Source organism: Colletes latitarsis, chromosome 8 (genome assembly GCF_051014445.1).
Source record: "Colletes latitarsis isolate SP2378_abdomen chromosome 8, iyColLati1, whole genome shotgun sequence".
Classification (NCBI taxonomy): domain Eukaryota; kingdom Metazoa; phylum Arthropoda; class Insecta; order Hymenoptera; family Colletidae; genus Colletes; species Colletes latitarsis.
Genome location: NC_135141.1, coordinates 31649731 through 31673501, shown reverse-complemented (window position 1 = coordinate 31673501; position 23771 = coordinate 31649731). Strand labels below are relative to the sequence as shown.

General features: G+C 35.3%; 3 protein-coding genes and 1 long non-coding RNA gene across 7 annotated transcripts; 2 read left to right on the top strand and 2 right to left on the bottom strand.

Moving 5' to 3' along the window:
• Window positions 1-2061: 2061 nt before the first annotated feature.
• Window positions 2062-7502, top strand: LOC143344467 (VPS35 endosomal protein-sorting factor-like). 3 transcript variants are annotated; one of them, XM_076770559.1, is made up of 19 exons: window positions 2062-2162; window positions 2316-2348; window positions 2429-2516; window positions 2719-2928; window positions 3019-3181; window positions 3260-3468; window positions 3541-3671; window positions 3778-3954; window positions 4108-4452; window positions 4527-4627; window positions 4712-4893; window positions 4955-5098; window positions 5181-5344; window positions 5410-5572; window positions 5654-5846; window positions 5918-6057; window positions 6159-6320; window positions 6389-6655; window positions 6726-7502. In XM_076770559.1, the coding sequence occupies exons 2-19, from the start codon at window positions 2332-2334 to the stop codon at window positions 6810-6812; spliced, it is 2943 nt and encodes a 980-aa protein (XP_076626674.1). In that variant the 5' UTR covers window positions 2062-2162; window positions 2316-2331; the 3' UTR covers window positions 6813-7502. The 3 variants fall into 3 exon arrangements, with proteins under 3 accessions (XP_076626674.1, XP_076626675.1, XP_076626676.1); XM_076770560.1 differs by having other exon boundaries at window positions 2079-2348; window positions 6228-6320; XM_076770561.1 differs by lacking the exon at window positions 6726-7502 and having other exon boundaries at window positions 2080-2348; window positions 6426-6589.
• Gabat (4-aminobutyrate aminotransferase) lies at window positions 6902-12020 on the bottom strand. 2 transcript variants are annotated; one of them, XM_076770562.1, is made up of 10 exons: window positions 11618-12020; window positions 10108-10235; window positions 9416-9583; window positions 8978-9064; window positions 8552-8747; window positions 8300-8472; window positions 8072-8212; window positions 7845-8002; window positions 7498-7766; window positions 6902-7409 (listed from the first exon to the last, which is right to left on the bottom strand). In XM_076770562.1, the coding sequence occupies exons 1-10, from the start codon at window positions 11679-11681 to the stop codon at window positions 7294-7296; spliced, it is 1500 nt and encodes a 499-aa protein (XP_076626677.1). In that variant the 5' UTR covers window positions 11682-12020; the 3' UTR covers window positions 6902-7293. The 2 variants fall into 2 exon arrangements, with proteins under 2 accessions (XP_076626677.1, XP_076626678.1); XM_076770563.1 differs by lacking the exon at window positions 10108-10235.
• A 660-nt stretch (window positions 12021-12680) lies between these two features.
• On the top strand, window positions 12681-22653 carry LOC143344273 (uncharacterized). The gene is made up of 9 exons (XM_076770157.1): window positions 12681-13242; window positions 17396-17461; window positions 18156-18288; window positions 18918-19048; window positions 19508-19617; window positions 19704-19849; window positions 21431-21629; window positions 22221-22337; window positions 22445-22653. Exons 2-9 carry the CDS (start codon window positions 17402-17404, stop codon window positions 22560-22562), a joined length of 1014 nt encoding a protein of 337 aa, XP_076626272.1. The 5' UTR covers window positions 12681-13242; window positions 17396-17401; the 3' UTR covers window positions 22563-22653.
• Window positions 16718-23585, bottom strand: LOC143344274 (uncharacterized). Its single transcript, XR_013080090.1, has 3 exons — window positions 23413-23585; window positions 19115-19367; window positions 16718-17062 (listed from the first exon to the last, which is right to left on the bottom strand). It is a non-coding gene; the product is annotated as an uncharacterized LOC143344274 (long non-coding RNA).
• Window positions 23586-23771: the final 186 nt, after the last annotated feature.

The window sequence follows — 23771 nt, the reverse complement described above, 5'->3', positions numbered from 1 at the left end:
AGCCTCTCCCAACCTCTGCTGGCTTCTGCTGACCACCCCCGATGCTTCTGGCAACATATAACGATTACAACTTGCTACTGTCAGCCTCTCCCAGCCTCTGTTGACCTCTGCTGACCACCCCTGATGCTTCTGGCAACGTACAACGATTACAACTTGCTACTGCTTGCCCCTGCTAGTCTCTGCATGCCTCTGCATCCCTCTGCTGACCTCTGCTGGCCCCTGCTGACCACGCTGACCTTTGTTAACAACTTCTAACATGATGTACATGTATTAAAACTTTGTATAATGTAAATCTATGACAATAAATGATATAATTTCAACGAATTCTATGTGTTCTCGTCACTTTTACCTTTCTTTTCCTCTCCCCATTATTCCCTTAGTTATAAGAAACCGTTTCTCTACTTAAAACTGGAATTCCAAAGTGCCTGGAGCGTTTTCTGAAATGCCGGTGACCTTGACCCACTTTCGAAACTGGGTCAAGGCCAAATCCGGATTCCCAAAGCGCCCGAAAATTTCTAAAATTTCGAATGGCCTTGACCTACTTTCGAAATTGGGTCAAGGCCATCCGGATTTCCAAGTTGGCTCAAAGATTTCTAAAATTTCGAATGGCCTTGACCCACTTTCGAAATTAGGTCAAGGCCATCCGGATTTCCAAGTCGGCCGGAAGATTTCTGAAATTTCAAATGGCCTTGACCCACTTTCGAAATTGGGTCAAGGCCATCCGGATTTTCGAAGCGGCCGGAATTTTTCTAAGATTCGAATGGCCTTGACCCACTTTCGAAACTGGGCCAAGGTCAAGGTCAAATTCGGATTTACAAAGTTCCCGGAACATTTCTAAAATGCTGGTGAACTTGCGAAGAAGGTGGAACGCATCTTATAGGTAAGAGAATGATTTGGAGAGGAAAAGGACGGTAAAAAATGATGAGAACACATTGAATACTTTGAAATTATATCATTTATTGTCATAGATTTACATTATACAACACTTTAATACATATAAACATATTATATTATATTACATCATGTGACAAGTTGTCAGCAACGGTCAGCAGTGGTCAACGATGGTCAGCTGACGTCGGGAGATGTTGGCAGAGGCCAGCTTAGGTCGGGAGATGCTGGCTGAGGTCAGCAGAGGGTGGCAGTAGCCAGTAGTAATCGTTATACGTTGTCAGAAATATAAGCGGTGGTCAGCAGAGGCCAGCAGAGGCTGCGAGAGGCTAACAGTAGCCAGTCGTAATCGTTGTACGTTGCCAGAAATATAAACGGTGGTCAGCAGCGGTCAGCAGAGGCCAGCTTAGACCAGGGGACGCTGGCAGAGGTTAACAGAGGGAGGCAGGAGTCGTAGTAATCGTTGTACGTTGCCAGAAATATAATCAGTGGTCAGCAGAGGCCAGCAGTGGCAAGCAGAGATCAGCAGGGGCGAACAGTAGCATGTAGTAATTGTTATACGATGTCAGAAGCATCAGGGGTGGTCAGCAGTGTTCAGCAGAGGCCAGCAAAGGCATGCACAGGCAAGCTGAAACTTGCAAAGGCAAGCAGAGACTTGTAGGGGCATGCAGTAGTAAGTATTAATCGTTATACATTATCAGAAATACCTGCAGTGGTCAGTAGCGTTCGGCAGAGGCCAGGAAAGTTCAGCAGAGACAATCACACGTTGACAGAGATCAGCAAAGACCAACAGAGGCTAACAGTAGCCAGTCGTAATCGTTATACGTTGTCAGAAATATAAGCGGTGGTCAGCAGAGGCCAGCAGAGGCTGGGAGAGACTAACAGTAGCCAGTCGTAATCGTTATACGTTGTCAGAAGTAACAGGAGTGGTCAGCAGCGGTCAGCAGAGTCCAGCGGAGACCTGTTGACGGGAGATCGGATATTAGTTGTTAAGAGCGAGAAGGCAAATGTGAGCCTTTCTCTCTCGACTCTCACGAGGCGGTCCGAAATTACTTCGGGCAATTTCGGAATAATCGAGAAAGAGGGCATGAGTCATTTTGCCTTTGTCGGGTTTCCGAAACTCCACGAGCTCATGTACGCGTGATCTGACATAGTGTGAGAGAGCACCGAAGGTGCCTTTCTGGTATCTCTGGTCACCGGGTGCTGAATCTGACATATCTGTATCTATCCCCGCTATATGTCACCGTCTGTTCCTATCTTCGTCTGTATCAAAAGTACGCATGAATTGAAAGCTTTCACTTTTCAGACTTAACGTTTTTAATACGAAACAATAAAATGATGTAATTGGTCGATTTACAATAATATGTGATATTAATAACATATAACTGTAATTTATATTATTTTTTTTTCCATTGTATTGTGAACAGTCAATACAACAGAAAAATGGGGAAAATAAATTGGTATGTATTTGATATATTTCTTATCAATATTCGTAATTAATAGAAAATTCAAAAACTCTAAATTCTTGTGTACTTTATAGGATTTCAAGATCTATGAACCATGAAACAATAGAATTTGTGTATTTAGAAGAAGCAATAGATCATCCTCTGAAACCTGTTACAATTACGGTAAAATATAATTTGATGATATACATAAAAATTTAGAACATTTAATTGCATATAATGTTCGTTGTACATAATTCCAATTATGTAAAATATACTTACAAATCTTTGTCAATGATAGTTGTATTTGACAATTTATTCTGTCAATATTATTAGTGCTTTATACAAGGAATAGAACTTTAATGTTATATTTATTATATGGTTACAGTTAATTGACAGTCGTAGTGGAGTTAAACGCAATGTATTGCAGCATATGAACAGCTCTTCGACTGATACATCAGTACCAACTCACACACCAATCCCTGGAAATTCTTTAGTAGATCCATTATTAAGTCATTCTTCTCTCGATGGATCAGATCCTCTTTCCCAGTTTGCTCGAGAAGAACTAGATCCTTTATCTAAGATGGCTGCAGACGAGGTCTTTGAATTATATTTGTTTAAAATGTCTGATTCATAAGCTTAATATTACATACCGCTTATTCTTCAAAATCAAATCTTTATATTCTAGTGGGATTACTCCTGCAATATTGCAGTTGCTGGTAAGAAATCCAAAGATACTGCAGAGGAATTAGTTGAGCCTTGGTCAACAAGACGTACTATGATATTAAATAAATATACAACTTCAGAAAAGTTGTCGATTCTTACTAGCTTTTTGACAGGTGGTGAAAAAGGTATTAGTTCTTTTTGATAAGTCATACTCAATGAATAATTAAGTGAAATTACGATTGATGTTAATACGTTTATCGTAGTTGTTGTTAAAGTTCAACCAACTGGTGGAGTAGTTGATAAGGTACGAACAAGATTGGAACAACTAGATGATTTTGAAGAAGGATCTGTTAGACAAATGTTAGATTTGTCGCAACAGCAATATGCAGCAAGAATTGAACAATTAAATAACGAACTTGTACAAGCATGGCACTCTGATCAAAGAGTCAAAGCACTTAAAATAGCAATTCAGGTATTTTTCTTCTCTATTTCTGTTATTAATTATGCCTGAAGAGAAGTTTAAATTAATATTATGTTATTTCAGTGTGCCAAATTATTAGTAGATACGTCTGTCATGGCTTTTTATCCTAGTAAATTTGTTCTTATCACGGACATCTTAGATATTTTTGGGAAACTTGTGTATGGAAGATTAAAGGTTAAGGCAGAATATTACAAGTTAGTATCGCGTTGTTTTAATTATTTTTTCAACTTGGGTATTTCAATTTTAGCCAGGTTATTTCATTTTAAATTGTTTCTATAATACAGCCTCTATTATTTATAGACCAGGAAGTAAAGTGCCTACAAGTTTACCAGATAATTTTACACCAGATATGGTACCAGAGAATGCAAAAGAAACTTGTAGAAACTGGTTTTATAAAATTGCATCAATAAGAGAATTAGTGCCACGTCTTTATGTGGAGATGGCGATAATAAAGTCTTACAGTTTTTTAACAACAAGGTAAAATATTGGAATATATTTACTTATAATTTATGTAGGATGAAACGTAACATCGCCATTTAAAAAGTCTTTCAAACTCTGTATTTTATATAAAATTTGCATGGCTTTATAGATGACTCATCGTTCCTTTTCTTATACGTTTTTCTCTTACAGTGAATTTAATAAAGCACTATTGCGAATAACTCAAATGATACGAGGAATTGGAAATCCACTTATAGCTATATATGCCAGATGTTATTTATGTCGAGTGGGATTAGCTTTAAACAGAACATCTGATTTTGAATTTGTAAGAGAAAATTTTCACGATTTCCTTTCTACGTATCAGCAGTTATTCGGCCCATTTGTAAAAGATGAACTGGTTAAACAAAATATGTCGCTACAGTCTTATTTAAATCTGTATTCGCCCGCTTTAGATTGGATTTTGCAAATTTTAGTTGCCACGACTTCCGAAAGTCATTTGGAAGGTGTGCTTTCTGAATGCAAAAAACAAACGAATAAGTAACTATATTATTTTATTTTATAATGGTATATTTCGTGACGTGAATTGTTATTGAACTACATTTCTCTTTCAGTTCTTTATTATTAAATAGTGTCTTAACAGCATTTAAGCCAACATATATTGCTGCACGCGCAATGGAGTTTGTAAATTTGATAATTTCAACCGAAGACGATGGTAATTATAATACGCAATTAACTAACGGATTAAAACTTGCAATTAAACATTCTTTTCTTTGATTTCATTTCAATAATTTCCCAGGTTTTCCTCAATATCTTTTATACCGAAGTTTAGGTGAATGTCTAGTACAAGAATCTCCACCGAAAGAAGATTGTCAAGCAATTCTTAATGTAACTTGGAAGTACATAACAGATTTGACTAATCCTACAAAATTCATGCATTGCGTTGAAATATGGATTCAATTTACTGCCATTCATTTTTCCGTAAGTACAATTATTATTCTTACTTGAACGATAGTCGTTACTAGCCATTCCCGTGTTACAGGTAAACGAACTAAACGTATTCTTCGGAAAAATAATCGATCGACTTAATCCAAACAAAAATTTTGAACATTACTATCCGCAGTTACAAAATATCATTGAAAAAATAGTAGCTCATAAACAAGATTTTGAGTCGCTATTCGCTATGGTAATTGTTACTTGTATATTATTTTACATTCTATTCTCACTTTAAATTATATGTATAAAATATTCTAGAAAACATTTTTCAGGATAATTTTTTACCTTTAATCGATTTGTTCCACAAGGAAACTATTAAGGTTGAAGTTTGTAAAACAATTATAGAACGTTTAAGTGTCCAAGGTGGTTCTATTGCCGATCCTATTATTATAAATGCTCTCATGTTTGTTGCTAGAATAATGCACGATTCCGTTAGGTAAATGTAACTTTTTCGTTTCATAAATATTTATTTGTTGTCCCATAATGAGCGAATAATTTCAGTGCTTTAACCGTTGAAGATGAAAAGCGACAAATTGGTCAACTTATATGTGGTCTAGTACAACGCGTTGATTATGATCGTGACTTTGAAAAGCAGCTTAATTTTTACGTGGAAGCCAGAGCAGCTTTCCCTAACCTCGACAGTGTTCATATACAACTTGTACAGGTAGTTAAATAATAATCTATTTCTAACATGTCATTATAATTTTGCTGCAGAGCTATAAATTATGTCTTCTTTCTTGTTTAGTGTGTAAATAAATTAGCAGTCGATACTAGAAAGATCGTTCGTGGACATCACACGAGAAGAACGTCAGCATTTGTACGTGCCTGTGCTGCGTTTTGTCTTATCACCATTCCATCACTGACTTTAGTTCATATGCAACTTCAATTGTATTTACTGTCAGGTCAAGTTGCACTTTTAAATCAGTGTTTATGCCTAGGTAACTATTCATGTTCTTGTATGCAGAGTATTTATTTTATAATTAAAACTAAAGAAAATATCTTTTGTTAGCCGATGCATGTTTTGAAGCTGCCTTTAGCCTACTCAAAGAAAAGTCAAAAGCAGTAAATATAGATGGAAGACAAAACAGCTCGGATGCATATTTATTTTCATATTTGTCCAATTTTTTATCAACCTTATTGGTTGTACCGGTATGTACTTACATACAATTTTCTATCCAAGTATTTTTTTACGTAGAAATAGTTGGTATAGAGAACAAAGTATTGCTAAAAAACTGTGATAATCTTATTAGGATAATCCTCGCAATGGTCTTCTATATATGGTGTGTAGTTTCCGTGATGCAGTTGCGTATTGTTTCCAGCAAAATCCAATTCTGAAGTCGCATTTGAATTTCCGTGTGATCGATTTATTGTCAGCACTAACTCAGGAAAATTATCCGTACCACGTTGATAAGGTATTTAAAATAGGAATCGAGATAAGAGAATGTGGAATAACGTATTATGATTTTCTTTACATACGCAGATTGATTCTAATGATAAATTGTATGGATCTGATCCAGAATTTATATACGGGATGAACAAAATATGTTCAAAAGTCGTAGAAGAGGTTATGTGGCATATACAGTATCTTGATTCCCCCTTAAAATTCGAGGAGCAGGCAGCTCTTGCGCTTGAGTTTTTTAATTGTTTTATTATCAGAGCTGAGTTACGTGATCCGTCGTTGGCGCAGGTGGCTGTGGATTTATGGAATTTATCTCAGCAGCGTGGTTTTATAGATTCCAAAGTGAAGGTAAAAAGGAATAACAGCTTTTGTAAGTAAATGGTTTATGAATGGAATAGAATTTTTATTTTCTTTGTAGATGAAAACTATAGCATATATGGTACTAAAGAGTCATCATAAGGAGTATGAACATTTCTCGGATATTTTAAAGAAGATGTCGAAATAAACTTGTGAATAAAATATAACAAATAAATGAATAAAGAATGAAGTTCTATTTATTTTGATGGAAAGGAAGTATAAAACATCGACTCACGGTTTAAAGGTTTCTCGATGGTAGCTTTCTTTCAAGATAAATTCATTGTAAATACATTGAATTTCATTTAACTATAGCCGGATATATGATGTACATAAGATAAGAAAAATAAGAATAATTTGTATAAGCCTGATCAATTTGTTACGAAGTGTCAGTTTCTTATGGTGTTTTTGAAAATGTAGTAAAATGTACTACAAAATATTGATAAATTTTTTTACATAAATATAAATAGTATTAATAGTTTAATTATTATGTACGCTGACTTATTCTATAATACAATAAACGTACTATACAAAAATAAGTTTTAATGGAAGACTCTTTTAGTGGAAGACTTTTGATTTAAAATGCCACGAGGAACGTACTTTATAAGGTGAAATATATCATACACATACCATTATTCCTTTAAGGCTGATCTGAGTGCGTCTAAAAATATATCAGCGTGTTGTTCTGTAAACGTCAGTGCGGGCCTTAATCTTACCGCTGAAGATCCACAGCCACCGGTTTGGATACCTATGTCGCAAGATTTGTTTGTGTTACATTTTATAAAATAGCATGGCTTAACTTAACAAGAGTATGCGATTAAAAAATTTTATACTACCTTTGGTCAAGAGTTTCTTTATTATTGCGTCTCGAAGTTCAGGCGAGGCACAATTAAATGCAATGAACGTTCCACGTCCACGAGCCGAATTGATCGTAGTAGAAAATTCGTTCTGTAAAGTCTTCAGTTGTTTTAACGTGTACTCCCCGACGCGTGTAACTCTATCCAAAAGACTTTCGTTTCGTATCGTTTCTAAAATTGCTTCTAGTAGTATTATTTTACTAGGATCTCCCATCCAAGTATTAAATACACGGTACGATTGTTTAGGTCTGTAACGATACATGCATGCTTGGTACATTGATAAAAAATCATACCCTTTCGGATAATCGACCGTTTAAATAATTTACTTTAAAGACTCGACGTGGTAATAACCACCCAGCTGCATTTTCTTACTGAAAGTCACTACGTCCGGCGGTGATTCTAAATTGAAATGTTCGTGACACCACATTTTTCCTGTTGGGCCGCCGCCAGTTTGTACCTCGTCGATTAATAAAGCTGCTCCGTGCTAAAATGTTAATAAACACCGTGTAAACTCCAATGTTTTGAAATTCCTTTTACATTACAGGACCATTACCTTTTTCGTTATGCGCCTCAATTCTTGAAAAAATTCTGGAGATGCATGATTGTCACCTCCTTCGGCTTGAATTGGTTCCACTATTACACCGGCGATCGGAATTTTCTTCTCAGTTTTATATTTCTCAAACAATTCTTCAATCTAATGGAACAATATTACAAAGCAATATTCTGTAATTCACATGACAATGCGAGATATAATACAGAGGATAAGTCGAGTTGCACATACTTCAGCTAGACAACGTTGATCTTCTTTCTGATTCTCTCGAGTATGTTCATTCAACGGATATTTGTATACAGGAAATGACGCAACGGGCCAATCAAAGGCCGGGATGTCTATCTTATGAATGTATTTGCTATGGGTAGTCGAGAGGGATCCCAATGTTCTTCCATGAAATGCGCCTATTGTCAATATTATTGTTATACTTTAATGTACGCGCACACAGTTTACTTTTTTGTTTCATTCATTGGCTGTAATTACCTTTGAATGAAAGCATGGAAAATCTTGGCGCGCCAGGAGCTTGATTAATCATGCACGATTCCATTTCGTCTTTTGTAAACGGTGAACCCTTTCTCTGACAGTCGGCGTACCAAATAAAAATATTTTTAAAAGCATTCTCGTTGGAGCAAGAGCCACACATCATGGTCGTGATGCAAGATAATCCCGGTGGAGCAACCTGTATACATGCATCATAGTTTTATTAATACTTGAAGATTAAACGAGTGTAAACAGACTCGTTATAAATAAGCTTATCCATATACTGCTACAAATGTGTAGGCGCGCTTCAACTTTTCATTGATAAGAAACGTGTGCATATGCAAGCTGATAAAAAATAACTCCCACGCGTTTTTGGCAGCTTGGACAGACTTTTAACAAACCAGTACACGTATAATTTAAGTTACTTACACCTTTTTGAAGTAAAATTTTTTTAAGTCTGTGTGGCCAATCCTTTCCAGGGAAAACACCTAATGCAGGTCTGTTTGCTATAATTCTCTGTTAAAGCAGTTATGACATTTTATTAATGTACTATATCATTGCTATTATTGATATAATAATAGAAATTTATATATTATGTGTTATTAACATGTTTCTTTTGTATACGTATAATAATAATAACAAATTATATGAAAAAAGATTGACAAATTTACAGAGAAAGAAAATGTAGTTTGCAATTTTTTTCTATTATTTATTCTATTCATGCTACATTTGTTTAACTAACTCTAAAGAAAGCGTTTATTCATAAACTTTATATAACATTTCTTTCTTCTTTCAACGTCTGACTTAATTTCTCGCAGTTTGGTGGATACCTTGTATAAGAAAATTTATAATATATTTTTTGTTTACCTGATTAACAGGATCAGCGAGAGCTCTTAACATAGCTGGATGGTTATAGCCCAAAGGCATCGATGAAATTTGCATATAAACATCGAGCAAAGCATTGCCATCGACGTCCATTATGTAGTTACCCGTTGATTTTTCGTAATCCGCGAAAAATTGTACAGAAGAAGCTTGCTAAAGCCATGGAATTTCAACATGTATTTAGAAGAAATCAAGATTTGAACGTGACTCTAATTTTATTTAATTATGATAATCTCGCTCATAAAAATTCCTGTAGATTCTCTCGACAATAAACGAGTACAAGTACTTTTATACGAGTAGATAATTTACTAGACACATTTAACTCGTTGGCATTATAAATAAAATTAAATCAAACATTCTAGAATATGTTCGTGTTCAACGCTATTTCTATCGCGGTTTTATGTATACATATACCTATTTCGATATCTTTGCATCTCGATGTAAATAATTGTTAATTATGTTATCTTTAATATCATGTTATCGAGGAAAAATTTTATTTATAAAATTAATAAAATATTTTCCCCGGTATAAAAGATTTTTAAACAGAAGTAACTGTATGTTACGATTAAACAAGTATGTTTTCAATGTGAATTAAGCGATAAAGTCTGATTGTTATATAAACTGAAATAATAGTTTGAATTGAGAGCAATTCGACACATTGATAATCTTAAACGTACTTGCATCGTATTGAGGTCTCGCAACAAATTACGTGATTGAGGACCCGGTATTTCCGTTGCGACTACCGGCTTTTTCGGTTCTTCCGATAAAAATCCAGTCAGACATCTTTTCCACGAGGTCGTATTTCCTTTGCAGAATCAATAAAGAATTTTTGTGAATTTTATTTGTGAATTGAATTTCTTTCATGGGTCGAACATTTAAACTTTATATTTATACGTGCTCGAGACTTTTCTATCAACGTATCGTTACCATTTTAACCAATGTTAAAATGTTTGTCACCGATCCTTACTATAGATATCAGATATCAAATGTTACATTTTAATCGTGGAAGTATTTTTGTCTATGTTAAACATATTGTTACGTGTATCGTCGACTTTAATCACGTTTCTCGACCCTCGTGTTCAATAAACCGAACGTTCAGTCCATTGATACCAGTTAAGGATAATTGGTTGACACACTAACGCACTTTCACGCGATTTATACTCGCTACATTATAACGAAGAATATTAATTAAGATTGTATTCAGAGTACGAGCGTTTAAATCTTATTGATATCGTATTGTACGATAAATATTACAAATCGTTATATGTCTCGTCTTGGGATTATTATTATTATTTATTCATACTATAACATTTTGCATTGTCCATTAATTACATATTATCGTTAACGCTATTAATTATTTTTTTTAATATAATTTTCTGCTGATGATCATCATATAAATTTTCTCGATGCTTTAAACGGGCGAGTTTCAGTCATTGGATCACAACTGAAACGTGAAATCGGGTACATTTCGTAAAAAATAAATGTCTAGTCAATTTTGAGGTTATTTTTGAACGCGCAAGGCCAATAAACCATGCTCGTAAACATATCGTAAGTCGTGTACGATCTACAGACTATGATAAGATAACCAATGAAATTAAAATTACATTCAATTTATACACGAATTAATAGATATATAAAAGGCGAATAGCATTCGAGACTGATCTTATTAGAAAGAGGTTGTGTCGTAATGTTTGTTCCGAGTGAACTTTTTTTTGACCTTTCGTTAGTTTGACCATGAGAACAGCTGAGTTACAATTTCCACATCAGTAAGATTAGTATAGATGGCAGGACAAACAAAACAGAAAAAAAAAATATTTCGACCGGCATTTTAATTCTGAAACTATTCTCGATTCTGTTTTACAAAACTGGAGGAAAGCTTAAAAGTAGAATCGTTTAAAACATTTAATAGAGACTAGAGTAACGAATGGCGTTTAAAATATTGTTTATACCCTATTCAACATTCAATTCAAATTACAGTAACGATGTTATGTTAGTGATAACGAAGTTAAAATATTAAATCGATCAGAAGGGTCAAAAGTTTGGTATGTAAAAATGTTAAAAGACGAGGTTCACTAGAGAAACCGAGTCATCGATTCTCTCAGTGTCATCCTACGCTGACTGGCTTACATTTCGATAATTGAATATTAACGATAAACGAAAGTAAGAGAGTAAAATGACTATAAATACCATTGACGAGTTGCCGTGACAAGATTCGACCACACCGAACAGTTTGACACCTGTTAGCGAACATTTTCCTGTTCTTGTGGGCTCGTTTTCTACGAGATGAATCTTCGCTGTTACGGAGTAAAACGTCCCAAGCGAAGGGATGGATCTGCACTGGCTACACAGATAAAGCTATTCTGATCCTTGTACAGGAGATATTCCGATCTTTCCCGAGACTGTACGAGCCTCGACGGACCACACGATTTCGACTACGAATTTTTAATTGAACATTACACGATGTAATCTTGGCTCGTTTAATTTACGTAGCTTCGGCGCCTTTCCGGTGGTCCGAACGAGATCACTTCGGATACAATATTCGCACGATCGCGTACAGATTACCATCTGTGGATGGACAGACACGTTCACTATTGATAAAGACTTCCACCTTCCTATAGGGCGCTTTCGAGCGAACACGGACATGTACGAAGTTTCACGAATATTTAAATCCAATGGCGCGTACATTCTTGTACTTTCTCTGTTTCTTTCGATACACTGATCTTTACCCACGATTACGTCCGTAAATAATTGCTTACGTCTAAAGCATATTTACATAAACTGTTATTTATTATTATTTCATGTATTTGTTCACGTTCGATCGTTTCAACTAAATACTGTAATTTCTTATTTTCTTGGTAATAATAAGAAGCAAACCGTTTATTTAATGTGTACCAGTTTAAGAACTGGTTTTTATGGTTCTTTGTTTTTAGTAATAATAAATTATTTTTATCATTTTAGAACGTGTACGTGCGTGGATATAAGAAGAAAATATAATATACAATACAGTCGAAAAGTCAATCGAGGAAAAATTAAATATAATTACTAAAATTTTCATGTTTCTTGACATTTTTGGTAGAACTAATTTAGCAGATGTGTCAAGAAATAAAAAAAGGTTAAAAATCTTCCTAAATTTCTGGTCACGGGTGATTCAGTATATCTAGCGTATGTGTCCCCGATAGAAAGTAGGTGTTAATTTTGTTATTTCTCAATCTTCTGTTTTGCAACCGTTTCCGATTACTCGGTCGTCAAGACGCTTTTTTCAATTCGACCGCGCAAGTTTCAAGGTTTTCGTTGTTTGGGTGACTTCGAGCTTATCTCTGTTGCGTGGAAAGTCGGGCTTAGTCAAGGTTTTCGGTTTCAAGTTTCACGGGCGTTCGTTCGGTATATAAATACATACGTGGATCATCCTAATGTGCCTGGAAACCACGCCTTAGTCCTTTGCTCTCAGACACACTGGATAGGTAGTGGTAGTCGAGTTTTCGGCAGTGGCGAGCCGTTCTGTGTCGCCGCGTGGAGTATTATTCGTTCGCGCCAACGCATTCGAGTCGGTTCGTTCGATCGGGCGGCATCGCGATATCGCTATAGTGTGCCCGTCGACTGATTTCGTTCGATTTCAAACTTGCCGTCGCTACGAAACGATTCCATTGTCGATCGAGAAAACTCACGCGAACGTAATTCAACGGATCATCTGGGAATAGAAAGGGTACTTAAATTTGAATTGTTCCTAAATTCCGTAAACAGGTGACCCAGACAGTTTTCACCTACATAATCGTTCGGCCACCGATATTAGGACTCCGATCACGTGTTCGCCGGTAAGTTACTTTGCCATTCTAGCAGTGCCTATTTACAAGTTATTTATTATCGTACAATCCATATGTGCAATTTCACGGGAAGAGGATTACACGACAGAAATCATCGTTAACATTTCACATTTACAGTAAACTGCATCGATTTAAAATTAAACGATAGAAAAATTACCAATTTAATAGCACTTTTATACAGCGATATTTGTTTTATAATATCCTTTTACCGTAAGATATTTTTCTGCCGTTTTCTAGTCGATTGAATATTCGGGATTCTTCATAATTATTCAAAACAATTTCGGGACCTGATTATTCTGTTTTCTGATGAGTCTGAGTCCTTGGGAGATTGTTATTATTATATGCACGGTGCATACTATGTATTCTTATTTTCTCGTAATATTTTTTTAAATCTCCGTTTGTATAGCGTTTACAAAATGTCGTTCACGCATACTTTATAGATTTCTATTTTCATATTCTCATCGTTTCCTGGTATTCAAATGACACGTTCACGTATGTACGTGAAGGGCTTAAAGTTTGGTGAACCACCTGTCACTTGGCTTCCCTGAAGATGTATTCATAGTTTCGCGAAAGTATCGTGGTTCAAGTAATTTCGAATTCTGGAGGTACGAGCGAGTGTTCTTTGTTCGTCGGTACCTTTTATCCGTCATCTATTGTCAATTGAAACACCTGTTCTATAGGCATTTTGTCCACTACATATTCACGAGCCTTAAAACAAACGTCGCCATTTTCTTTCCCGTTGAACTTGAATCGAAACACTGGGCTTCGAGATCCTCGAACATGAACATTTTTAAACGCGTATTAATAGTCTTGCATTCGTAATAGTGCACTTTGTAATGTCAAGTTATGCGTTTTCTGTTGAGAAACTATAAAATTTGAACATATTTACTACCAACATTATGAAAAAAAAAATTTGTGAACCTGTAGCAATGATATAGGAGTTTAAACGAATTTATTCAAGTTCACTCAAGATTATAGAAAATAGAATGTTGAATGTTGAGTCGTGGTTCAAAAGTATTATAGTTTAATATATTAGTTATATTAAACTATAATACTTATCGTCAGTGTAGACGATGTAATCGACATTATCGTTTGTGAAATATGAGGATAATTTGAGAATACGCAGAAAGATGTGAAATAACGATGAGGATGTCTCACATGATTCATAACACGTGCATCCAGATTCCAATATTCAACCTTCACCTTCGACAATCTTCACGAATCGAGAAGCCAATGTCTCTCTCGAAATCCTTTTAACTGCTATAACGTGTTATCTTGTTCCCGAGCTACGCGAGCGATAAACTCATCCATATTCATATTACACTGTCGATAAGGAAGTTTGGGGTTACATGGGTTCTTCGAATGTTCTGAATATCGCGATAGAGAATCCTTTTGTCCTCCATTTTACCTCAACTTGGTCTTTAAGAAAACTGCGCGTATTTACTCTGACGTTATATTTTTACCCTACTTTATGATTAACGTTTTTAGCTTTCGTGCACACGCTGTTTGACCAACTGAACAAGGGTCAAAATCGCTGGGGGCAAAAAAATTGAAAATAATGTAAACATGAACTTTAATAGCGTTTGTAAATATTGTATCTGCCATTGTAAATATCTATTCAAATTGTGATCCAATTTGAGCACTCATAACCCAACAGATTGATGTGATTTTAAGCTTAAAAATAAATATTGTGTTATGTTCCTCTAGTGTAAGGACCAGAAGCTCCTAAAAGTCGCTTCTCTCTTTCAAGTATTTAATTAATTACGAAACAATACAGAATTATTACAGTTTAAATTTACGAGGGTCATAAAATTTTACGATATTGGAAACGAGATGCTTCTTTGTTCGGAATTGTCCCCAGCGTCAAAGACGTAAATTTTCTGTCGGAATACGCTTACAAGGACAAGGTTTCGTTCTCTGGATCCTGTTTCTCAGAGTGGCATCTCACAGTCTTTAAATTCTATAGAGAACGATTCGATACGTGCATTAACATTTTGGTTAATTTGAAACTGTGAACATGAATTCCTCTAAGGGGGTTGTCTAGTTCAAAGACTACAAAAGACTCTTTTTACTGGGAATTGAAAAGACAAAAAGCATTAAACGCGTATTTGTCTATAATTAAGAAAGTGATGTCTTAGAGGAGTATTATATCGGTGGCACGATTCTACCTACAGAAACCTTTTCTTTCAGTGACAATTCACCCTTGTTCTCGTAACGACCTTCCCTCGAATATTGACTGTCGCGGTTTGAGGCAGGCTGCAGCATTTTCTTTCTCACAGTATTTTGTATAAGCTGACAAAAAGAAGATTTAATATCTTTTTAGGGTCTTACAACGAGTTTTCTAACACTAATAGAACTTTGAATTGAGATAAAATGAGAATAATTTCGACATTCGTAATTCATAAGTTCGTACATGTTTCTGACGTACGTATGTTATAGCAATGTGATTTTGAAATTTGTTTCATATCAGTCAATTGTCCGGAACAATTGCGTCACTATTATGTGTCATAAAGCGCAGAAGATCGAATTACATCTCGTATAAAAGTGTAATTATGAGTCTAGATCGCTCGTGTTCGGAACCTAAACTCAAGATACATAATAAGCGTCTCGGTCAGACACTCTACGATCCAGCAATTCGTTTATTGGACGTGCGAGTTCACGTGCAAAGACATTAACATTGGTCTCGGTTTAATGTCAACTTTAATGTATGCTAATCTCATTCAATATTTTGACTCCGCATTCGCCAGTGTACGCGATACAAAACATAGGATACACGATATTGCAACAAACGTAGGAAAAGATAAATCAAGGGAATCTTAATTTCAGCAAGAAGAATCATCGAAACATGCTTCTAATCTAATTTTCTATTAAGGACAATCTTTAAAATATTCGACGAAATGTATATAAAAATCATTGCAAAAATGGTGCAGATAATTTCACAACTTGAAACCCTTCTACAGAGATTCTTAGTAAACACATTAAAAATTGAATAAACGAGAAATGAAACCAGAAAGGTAAGAAAGAGAGAGAGAGAGATCACATCAAGATATATGGTTGCAGGACATGGTAACCGAAGTAAGATTCATGGCAGATTTTATGAGAAAGGAACAGGACATTTCACCATAGCTTCAAGACTTCCAGAGGCTCGTTAAAAAATTAATAAGCGAGAAATGGTACCAGAAATGGAAAAAATAAACCACAGCAAGATGTATGGGAACATGGTAACTGATGTAAAATTGATGACAGACCTTACGGGAAAGGAACAGTTCGGAATCGAGCATGCTAATTGTTATAATAATTAGAAAGGATTAATTACTGTTGCAACTGTTGGCCACTCGTCGCTCGCTTCAGGGACAGAAAATAACAAATAATAATAAAAAGAAAGACGAATTTCGACGAATGGGAATGCTGTTACTAAATGATCGTGTGTAACAGCTGATACGTGATACAATAAACAGCTTCAGAATCACTTTTATTGTCGTAATCTGACCCGATTGGCTCTATACATACATATAAATAGCGTCTACTTTCTTACGCAAGATTCCGTTGCTACTAACCGATTCAAGGCCATACACCTTTGCAATTTATTCACGATGCCCCCTAATTCATTTGCTGCCTCAAAATAAATGGAACCGGATCTATGGACCACAATTAAAATCACTACCAATGAATGTTATTGTATGTAAATTTTACTTGTTGACTATATCAGACCAATCGAAATTCCTTCTTCTTAATCAGAGATTCTCAACGGGGTCCATATGTGCCCTTCGGTTGGCTATGCTGTATTTCTTGAGGGCCACGAGCGAAATATCTGAAAGCAAAAAAATAAATCAGTGTCTGAGCGAACTATGAACGATATTATAACGATAAACATTATTATTTGTAAATATGAACATTTATAAAAGTGTTAAAACAAAAAATGTTTTTTTAGACCACAAATATATGTTAATTGTTCTCACCATATTTGTAGCTCTAAAGAATTTGAAGTGATTCAATTCCCTTGTTTCTATTATACAAAATTATTTGTAAATAAATTATTTTTGTTCTCAAAAGAATTTTATCGATGCAACTTTATTTGTCTTGTGATTTCACACAGTTTCCGTTGCGAAATCACAAATTATTTCATGTGTAAATTTTGTTACAGGCAACCATGATTGCCAGACTTCGAAGTCCCGATATATGCTTTTTAATATCCTGCATTATCCTATATGTAAGTAATGTAAAATGTTCATTTATTCGAGCGTAGACTGTTGTCGGAAACATGGATATTTTAAGACGTACTATTAATTGTACTTTATAAAGGATATTGCAATTGGACGGTATTGTTACGTAATATTAGATATATCACAGTTTTTAATTGGTCCATGATAGTTTTAAGAAATATTAACGTTGTCGTAACTTTTTCATGGGCATATTCTTATTTTTTGGCCACTGGCAAAGAAAGGGCTCGCTTAAAATTATTCAACGGACCTGTCAGTTACGTGATTTACTTTTACGCCATCGCGTTTCGTAACATACTTGACCCGCCTGTTTATTTTGTTTTTGAGAAAAGTGCATATTATATTTGCCTGCGATTCTGGAGGACGCCAACCGACATTGCGCGAACAATTTAAAAAGAAATTCCTTACAAACCAGTTATCGGCGAATTTATGAAACCATTTTTCACTAATACGGACAATGGTACCACGAATTTACGATACAGCATTAAATTCCAGCGTACAAGATGTTTTTAATTCGATCGAAATTTTGCTTGCATGCCCGAATATGGATTACAAGCAATCCTTTAAGAAGTACGATACGCCTTGTTAGTTATTTTATTTTTATACGTTGCCGTGAGATTTGTATGGGAAATGTTTGTAAAGTATCCACGATGTTTAGAAGAATAAAAAGTGGTGATTCTAAAGGTTCATAATCCCATTCCTGTAAACTCTCATGGACGTCTGATGGATCCGCCCTCTCGAAATAGTATGTGGCGATTTGGATATCCGAATCCTGTTAATTACAACGATAACGAGCTCTTTTGTGGAGGATACGCAGGTGAGTTACTCGACAACGATTCATTTTCATTAACAAACGAACTAATCTTGTTGCTTGATAAATAAAATCCACGATTCGGTCGTCAGATCATAGTTGAAAGAAAACTACTGATCGAAGGGTTATTTTTTTTGTTTATTTAGAGTTCATTACCTCGATCATATCAATTTTAATTTTGCGTTATTAATTTTGATCGTTGCATTCAAATACTGAGTGTTCGGTCACCCTCGGAAAAAATTTTAACGAGAGATTCTAGAGGCCAAAATAAGACGAAAATCAAGAATATCAATTTGTTGATGGAGGCTTCGTTAAAAAGTTATTAACGTTTAAAGTTCCTCTCATGCTGAGTGAAAACCATTATCACGCGCCGTTCTACAGACAGAACTTTAAACGTTAACAATTGTTTAACGAAGCCTCCACCAACACATTGGTATTCTTGATTTTTGTCTTATTTTGGCCTCTAGAATCTCCCATTAAAATTTTTCCCAGGGGTGGCCGAACACCCTGTATAATATGTTTCTTATTAAGATTTGCGTTACAGTTTGGACATTTATTAACATTTTTCTGTGTTATTGAGAATGAGTTTGATCGTTTCTGCTTAAATTACTTAGATCTATTTTATACTCGTTTAGTGCAATGGGTACAGAACAATGGCCAATGCGGGATTTGCGGCGATGCTTATCACCTTAACGAGCCAAGACCGCACGAAGCAGGTGGCGACTACGCGAGAGGAACCATCGTTAGACGCTACACGAGTGGTCAGGTGACTTAATTTAATCTTGGTTTCTATAAACATTTAAACTGTTGGACGAACGCGACGAAAACGGACCTTCGGTGGGCGTCGAAAACTTCATTCAACGTAACGAAATGCGAATACAGCGATCCCCAGCTTGCTTTGGTGCCTCTCGTTTCCACGTATCCGGGAAGGTGTCGATTCTTTTGAGGCATTTACTTTTTTTATCTCGATCTGAGGCCATGGATCGCATGTATCCTTCGACGACCAAGCGTAAAAACAGGGTACGTCGAAAGTGGGCGAGATAGAGCAACGAGTGGGCCTCAGGCTCTTGTCGTCAGATTGGTTTCTAGAATATAAAAGTCTAATTTTATTTCATTTTCTCGATACCAGAGAATTCGTTTGGTTCATTAGCAGCTTTCTAGCATCTTTTCCTAGATCGTAGCTTTAGTTATATTTCATTTGTTGTTACACTGTTCACACACGCAGGATATCGATGTCGAGGTTGAACTAACAGCAAACCATTTGGGAAGATTCGAAATGTACCTCTGTCCAACCAATAATCCAAGAAACGAAGCGACCCAAGAGTGCTTTGACAGGTAATAGGAACAACTTCTACGGTATCGTGTGTGTTATTAATTAGTGCAGCGTGCAAATCTACTGATATAAATTTTTATGCTTCGAGGTATCCTTTGTATATTACCGGAACTCGAGACGTTCGCTTCGAAATACCACTGGATACCGAAAAGAAAGCTATATTTCGGTACAGTGTTACATTGCCATCCTACATCACCTGTTCTCAATGTGTGATACAATGGAATTATTACACCGGTTGGTATCATCACGTCTATTTATTCAAATTTAATTGTTATATGTGCTTGCAAGGGATGTTTAAAAGCTTTGGTGGCTTCCTGTTTTATGAAAATAGATTAAATCATAAAATAATCCACTGGTTCGTCTTTGTAAGGCAACAAAGTGTTATTTTATCGCATAAATTAGTCGTCGAAGCAGCCAAAATTCATGAAATTGGTTCTTAATTGACACTACACGCCTTATATTTGTTAATTGCAGCTCGAAAATTTAAACAAAAATTTTGAAACTTTACAGAAATGTAATACTAAAACTTAACTATTTTTTATTTCAGCAACGAAACGACCCCAGGGTTGAAAATATCTTTTAGAAAAATTAATTTATTTGAGGGGATGATTTCATCTTAAAATCGTTCTGTTGTGAAAATAAAAAAGTGGTTAGAATATCCACTTTCGAGAAAAAAATTCAATACGTATTCTTGATTTTCGTCTTATTTTGGCCTCTAGAATCCCCCATTAAAATTTTTCCCAGGGGTGGCCGAACACTCTGTATAGATGTCATAACTAGACTGCGGATTTTAAGCATTCGTAACTTATGTTAATGATTTGTTTTCAAGAATTACTAATTGCTCAGAAAAAATAGGCATTGAAATAAATTATTCTACAGTATGTCATGATACGACTGCTAGATTGGATCCATTCAATTTGTATCAGTTCTCAGGAAATCAATCATAGTGTCTTTTTGGCAGAGATTAACGAGTCGAAGGTAGATAACACCACTTAATTCCTGTCACCTCTGTCGCTCATATCGAGTTTCATAAGGCTTTTGAAGCAATAAGTGGTTTGAGCGTGAAAGAGAGAGTGATGCAGATGGGACCAGGCGATAAAATTATTACCTAAATCTGTCATCTGATACTTTTGATACTGTTTAAAAGAAATAAGGTTACTAACAGGATGACAAGAGTGTCTATTTGGTGACAAGATATCTTCTTTAAGTTTTTAAGCTGTACTTCGGATGCTTGTAAAGCATTGATGTCAAAATTATTAGTTTATGGCATTATATCATGTGGTCCAAATAGTGTTAAACGTGATTCGTAGATTGAACGTTTCTATCTTTCTCAATTAAAGCGTGAAAAATGACATTCAAAAAACGATATGAACCGAGATACCGGCGTCGATTTGTGTAAAAGTAAATGTTTTTTTCTCATTTGCTCTCCCTTATTGTTCTTTTTTACGGTTGTCGACTGTGGCTGTCGGCAAAAGATAAAGGCGACTCCGAGGCTCAAGGATATTGCTGTGTATAAACATTTGCTGGTGTCGAATTTCGCTTCCACCGGTACTTGCGTGAAATGAACATGTTAACCCTGGGGCGATTACCAGCGAAACGATACAAATATATGTATATTTATAAGTAACGGAAATATTTAAGTCTTTTCATTTACATAACCCATTTCATATACATATTGTGTACTCTCGTACCTCCATTAAACGCATCAAATTCCTTTTTAATGCATTTAACACTATTCGCTTTTGCGATTCAGCAATGCTATCGTAAATAATATTATTGTAATTCACGATGTAATCTTGTTATAAATGTTATTAGGTAACATGTGGGGTATTTGTGAAAATGGAACCGAGGCTAGCGGCTGTGGTAGACCAGAAACGTTCCGAAATTGCGCCGACGTTAGCATCGTTACGAGCACAGCAGGCGTGCCACCACTCTTCGTGCAGCAGGATAATCCATTTTTGCTTTATTACAAAGATTATCGTTCTCCGAACAATATATTCCCACTGGTCGTTAGGTGAGTATTCTACGAATCGTCGCAATTTAAACAAAATTACCACCAGAAACAATAAATAGAAACAGTAATAGATAGACTCCTTAATCAAGTCCTAAATAAGGATAAGTTTTACATAAATTTCTTACATCGAGCATTCGAAAAAATGATAAAATACTAGTTAGAATTAATAATTACACCTGATAAAGATGTTACAAATACCTCACTGTGGTATGTTACTTAATAACATGTCCTGTATGGGTCGTATAAAGAATGTCTTTCGAAGTGGCCTAACATTATGAGTAGCCCTGTGTTACGTAAGATGTTCGTAAAAGATGCGCTTTCTGTTCCGCGAACATAACGAATTCATACAGTGTTCGAGAAAGTAGACGAAACCAAATGAGTAAACATTGAATGTCTACAATCCGATATACTGCATTGTCTTGCTTATTTGAACGTGGGCTGTCCAGGATAAAAGAAATGCTATAAATTATTGTAATTTATCATTAAGGATGGGAACACATCACTTAATAAATATTGATTTCAATTGGCGGTGTCAGAAACTTAACTATAGTTACGCGAATGGAAATTACTATAAAATAATTTAATATACAGGTCTCAGATTTGCATGCCCACTCCCCTTTACCGACGTATACCGGGAATGGGTGATTGGTGTCAAAATAATTGTCTTCGATATCCACCGAACTGTCCATCGGCTATCTGTGAATGCCCGTAAGTTATTATATCTAGTAACGTTTCAACATTTTAAATAGTAAATGACTTTCAAGTTTTATTTTCCCCCAGGCAATAAAGTAATCGTTTGTAAACATTTTTAATAGGGAAGTATGCGATGCGATCGGAGAAATAGCTGGCAAGGAGGGAGCAAGTGTTTACTGTATGGACAAATGTCTCGTTTATCCACCCAACTGTCCCCTTCATCGATGCCACTGTTATTGAACAAAGTGAGGTACACTTGCGTAAAACTATCGTACGACGAAAGTTACAATTTTTTTTCTGTAATTTTATTCAGTCATTTCGGAATCATTATTATCGTTTCCGTTTATACCCAAAACTATCGAGTAACTAATATTCCGTCCACGAAAAATGTGATAATTTTTATTTTATAATAGTTTAGCATCATACATTGTGTTTTACGAACAACACATAATATTTACTGAATTTTCTACAAAATTTATATTTTATAAACATAGTTTTCAAAATCTGTTTAAGCAGACCATTATAATGATAAAAAAAAAACGTTCGTAAGATTTTTATTAAAAAAATAATTCAATCGTCGATTTCAACAAAAATTGTAAAATCTGAAAACAGTGAACAGCAGTCGTCTTTTTATATATAATTTTCTAAAATTGAAATAAAATCCTCGTCTGTACGAAGCCATTCTATTTTCTTTTTCCAAACAAAAATAGGTCCTATGGAGTCATCGATTTTCTTTAAATATTTCTTTCTGGTGATTTTAAAGTTTCTTTTTTCGACTGAATTTGCAATAAAAATGTGAGAATATTAAAAGGAAGTACCGACAGGGAATGGCGGATGGCAGTAATAGCGATTAGAATCGTTAAGAAATCGATAGGTGAAAAGAACGTACTTACTTAATTAGTCGTGAAGCTATCAACACGTCTTACTTCACCAATTTCCACGGCACGAATGTCAACTCCATAGCGGAAAGCATTACAGTTGTAAATTAGGAACAGGTGGGGGTAGGTCAAACGTATCGAGTCTGATCGCAAGAGCAGGTTAACCCCCGAATTATAAGAATATAAGAATTAAATAAAGCTTCGAAACCAACCTTTAATTGCCCAATGATTTATTATCCTTGCACTTTCCCGACAACACGTGAAACATCCATCTAGCGATACATTCGATAGTTTTTCTTACACACTGCATCTTCATCTACTACGCGAATCATAAGTGACTCTATCAATCGAAATACGTTAATTTTGCAATGCACCAATGTATAACGCGTAAATATATTACCTTTCGATCTAACTTAATCAATGATTTTCATGCAGATTTGTTTCGATATAATAACGAACGAAATTGTCGAAATACTTTCCACAGTTAGATTTCTTAAATGTAGAATACCTATGTTGTAAAAGTCTTTTTCACGTCTGTGACTGTAATAAAATATACGCGGTACGTTTTAAA

What these genes read in the sequence shown, in the direction of transcription:
- LOC143344273 (XM_076770157.1), top strand. Translation starts at nt 17,402, where the DNA reads ATGATTGCCAGACTTCGAAGTCCCGATATATGCTTTTTAATATCCTGC. An exon ending in ACCCAAGAGTGCTTTGACAG is followed by an intron (nt 19,618 to 19,703) that starts GTAATAGGAACA and finishes TTATGCTTCGAG; the next exon opens with GTATCCTTTGTATATTACCG. An exon ending in ATATTCCCACTGGTCGTTAG is followed by an intron (nt 21,630 to 22,220) that starts GTGAGTATTCTA and finishes TTTAATATACAG; the next exon opens with GTCTCAGATTTGCATGCCCA.
- LOC143344467 (XM_076770559.1), top strand. An exon ending in TGAAACCTGTTACAATTACG is followed by an intron (nt 2,517 to 2,718) that starts GTAAAATATAAT and finishes ATATGGTTACAG; the next exon opens with TTAATTGACAGTCGTAGTGG. An exon ending in ATCCGTACCACGTTGATAAG is followed by an intron (nt 6,321 to 6,388) that starts GTATTTAAAATA and finishes TTACATACGCAG; the next exon opens with ATTGATTCTAATGATAAATT.
- Gabat (XM_076770562.1), bottom strand. Translation starts at nt 11,681, where the DNA reads ATGTTCGCTAACAGGTGTCAAACTGTTCGGTGTGGTCGAATCTTGTCA. An exon ending in ATCAACGTTGTCTAGCTGAA is followed by an intron (nt 8,213 to 8,299) that starts GTATGTGCAACT and finishes TTGTTCCATTAG; the next exon opens with ATTGAAGAATTGTTTGAGAA. An exon ending in TGAGGCGCATAACGAAAAAG is followed by an intron (nt 8,003 to 8,071) that starts GTAATGGTCCTG and finishes TTAACATTTTAG; the next exon opens with CACGGAGCAGCTTTATTAAT.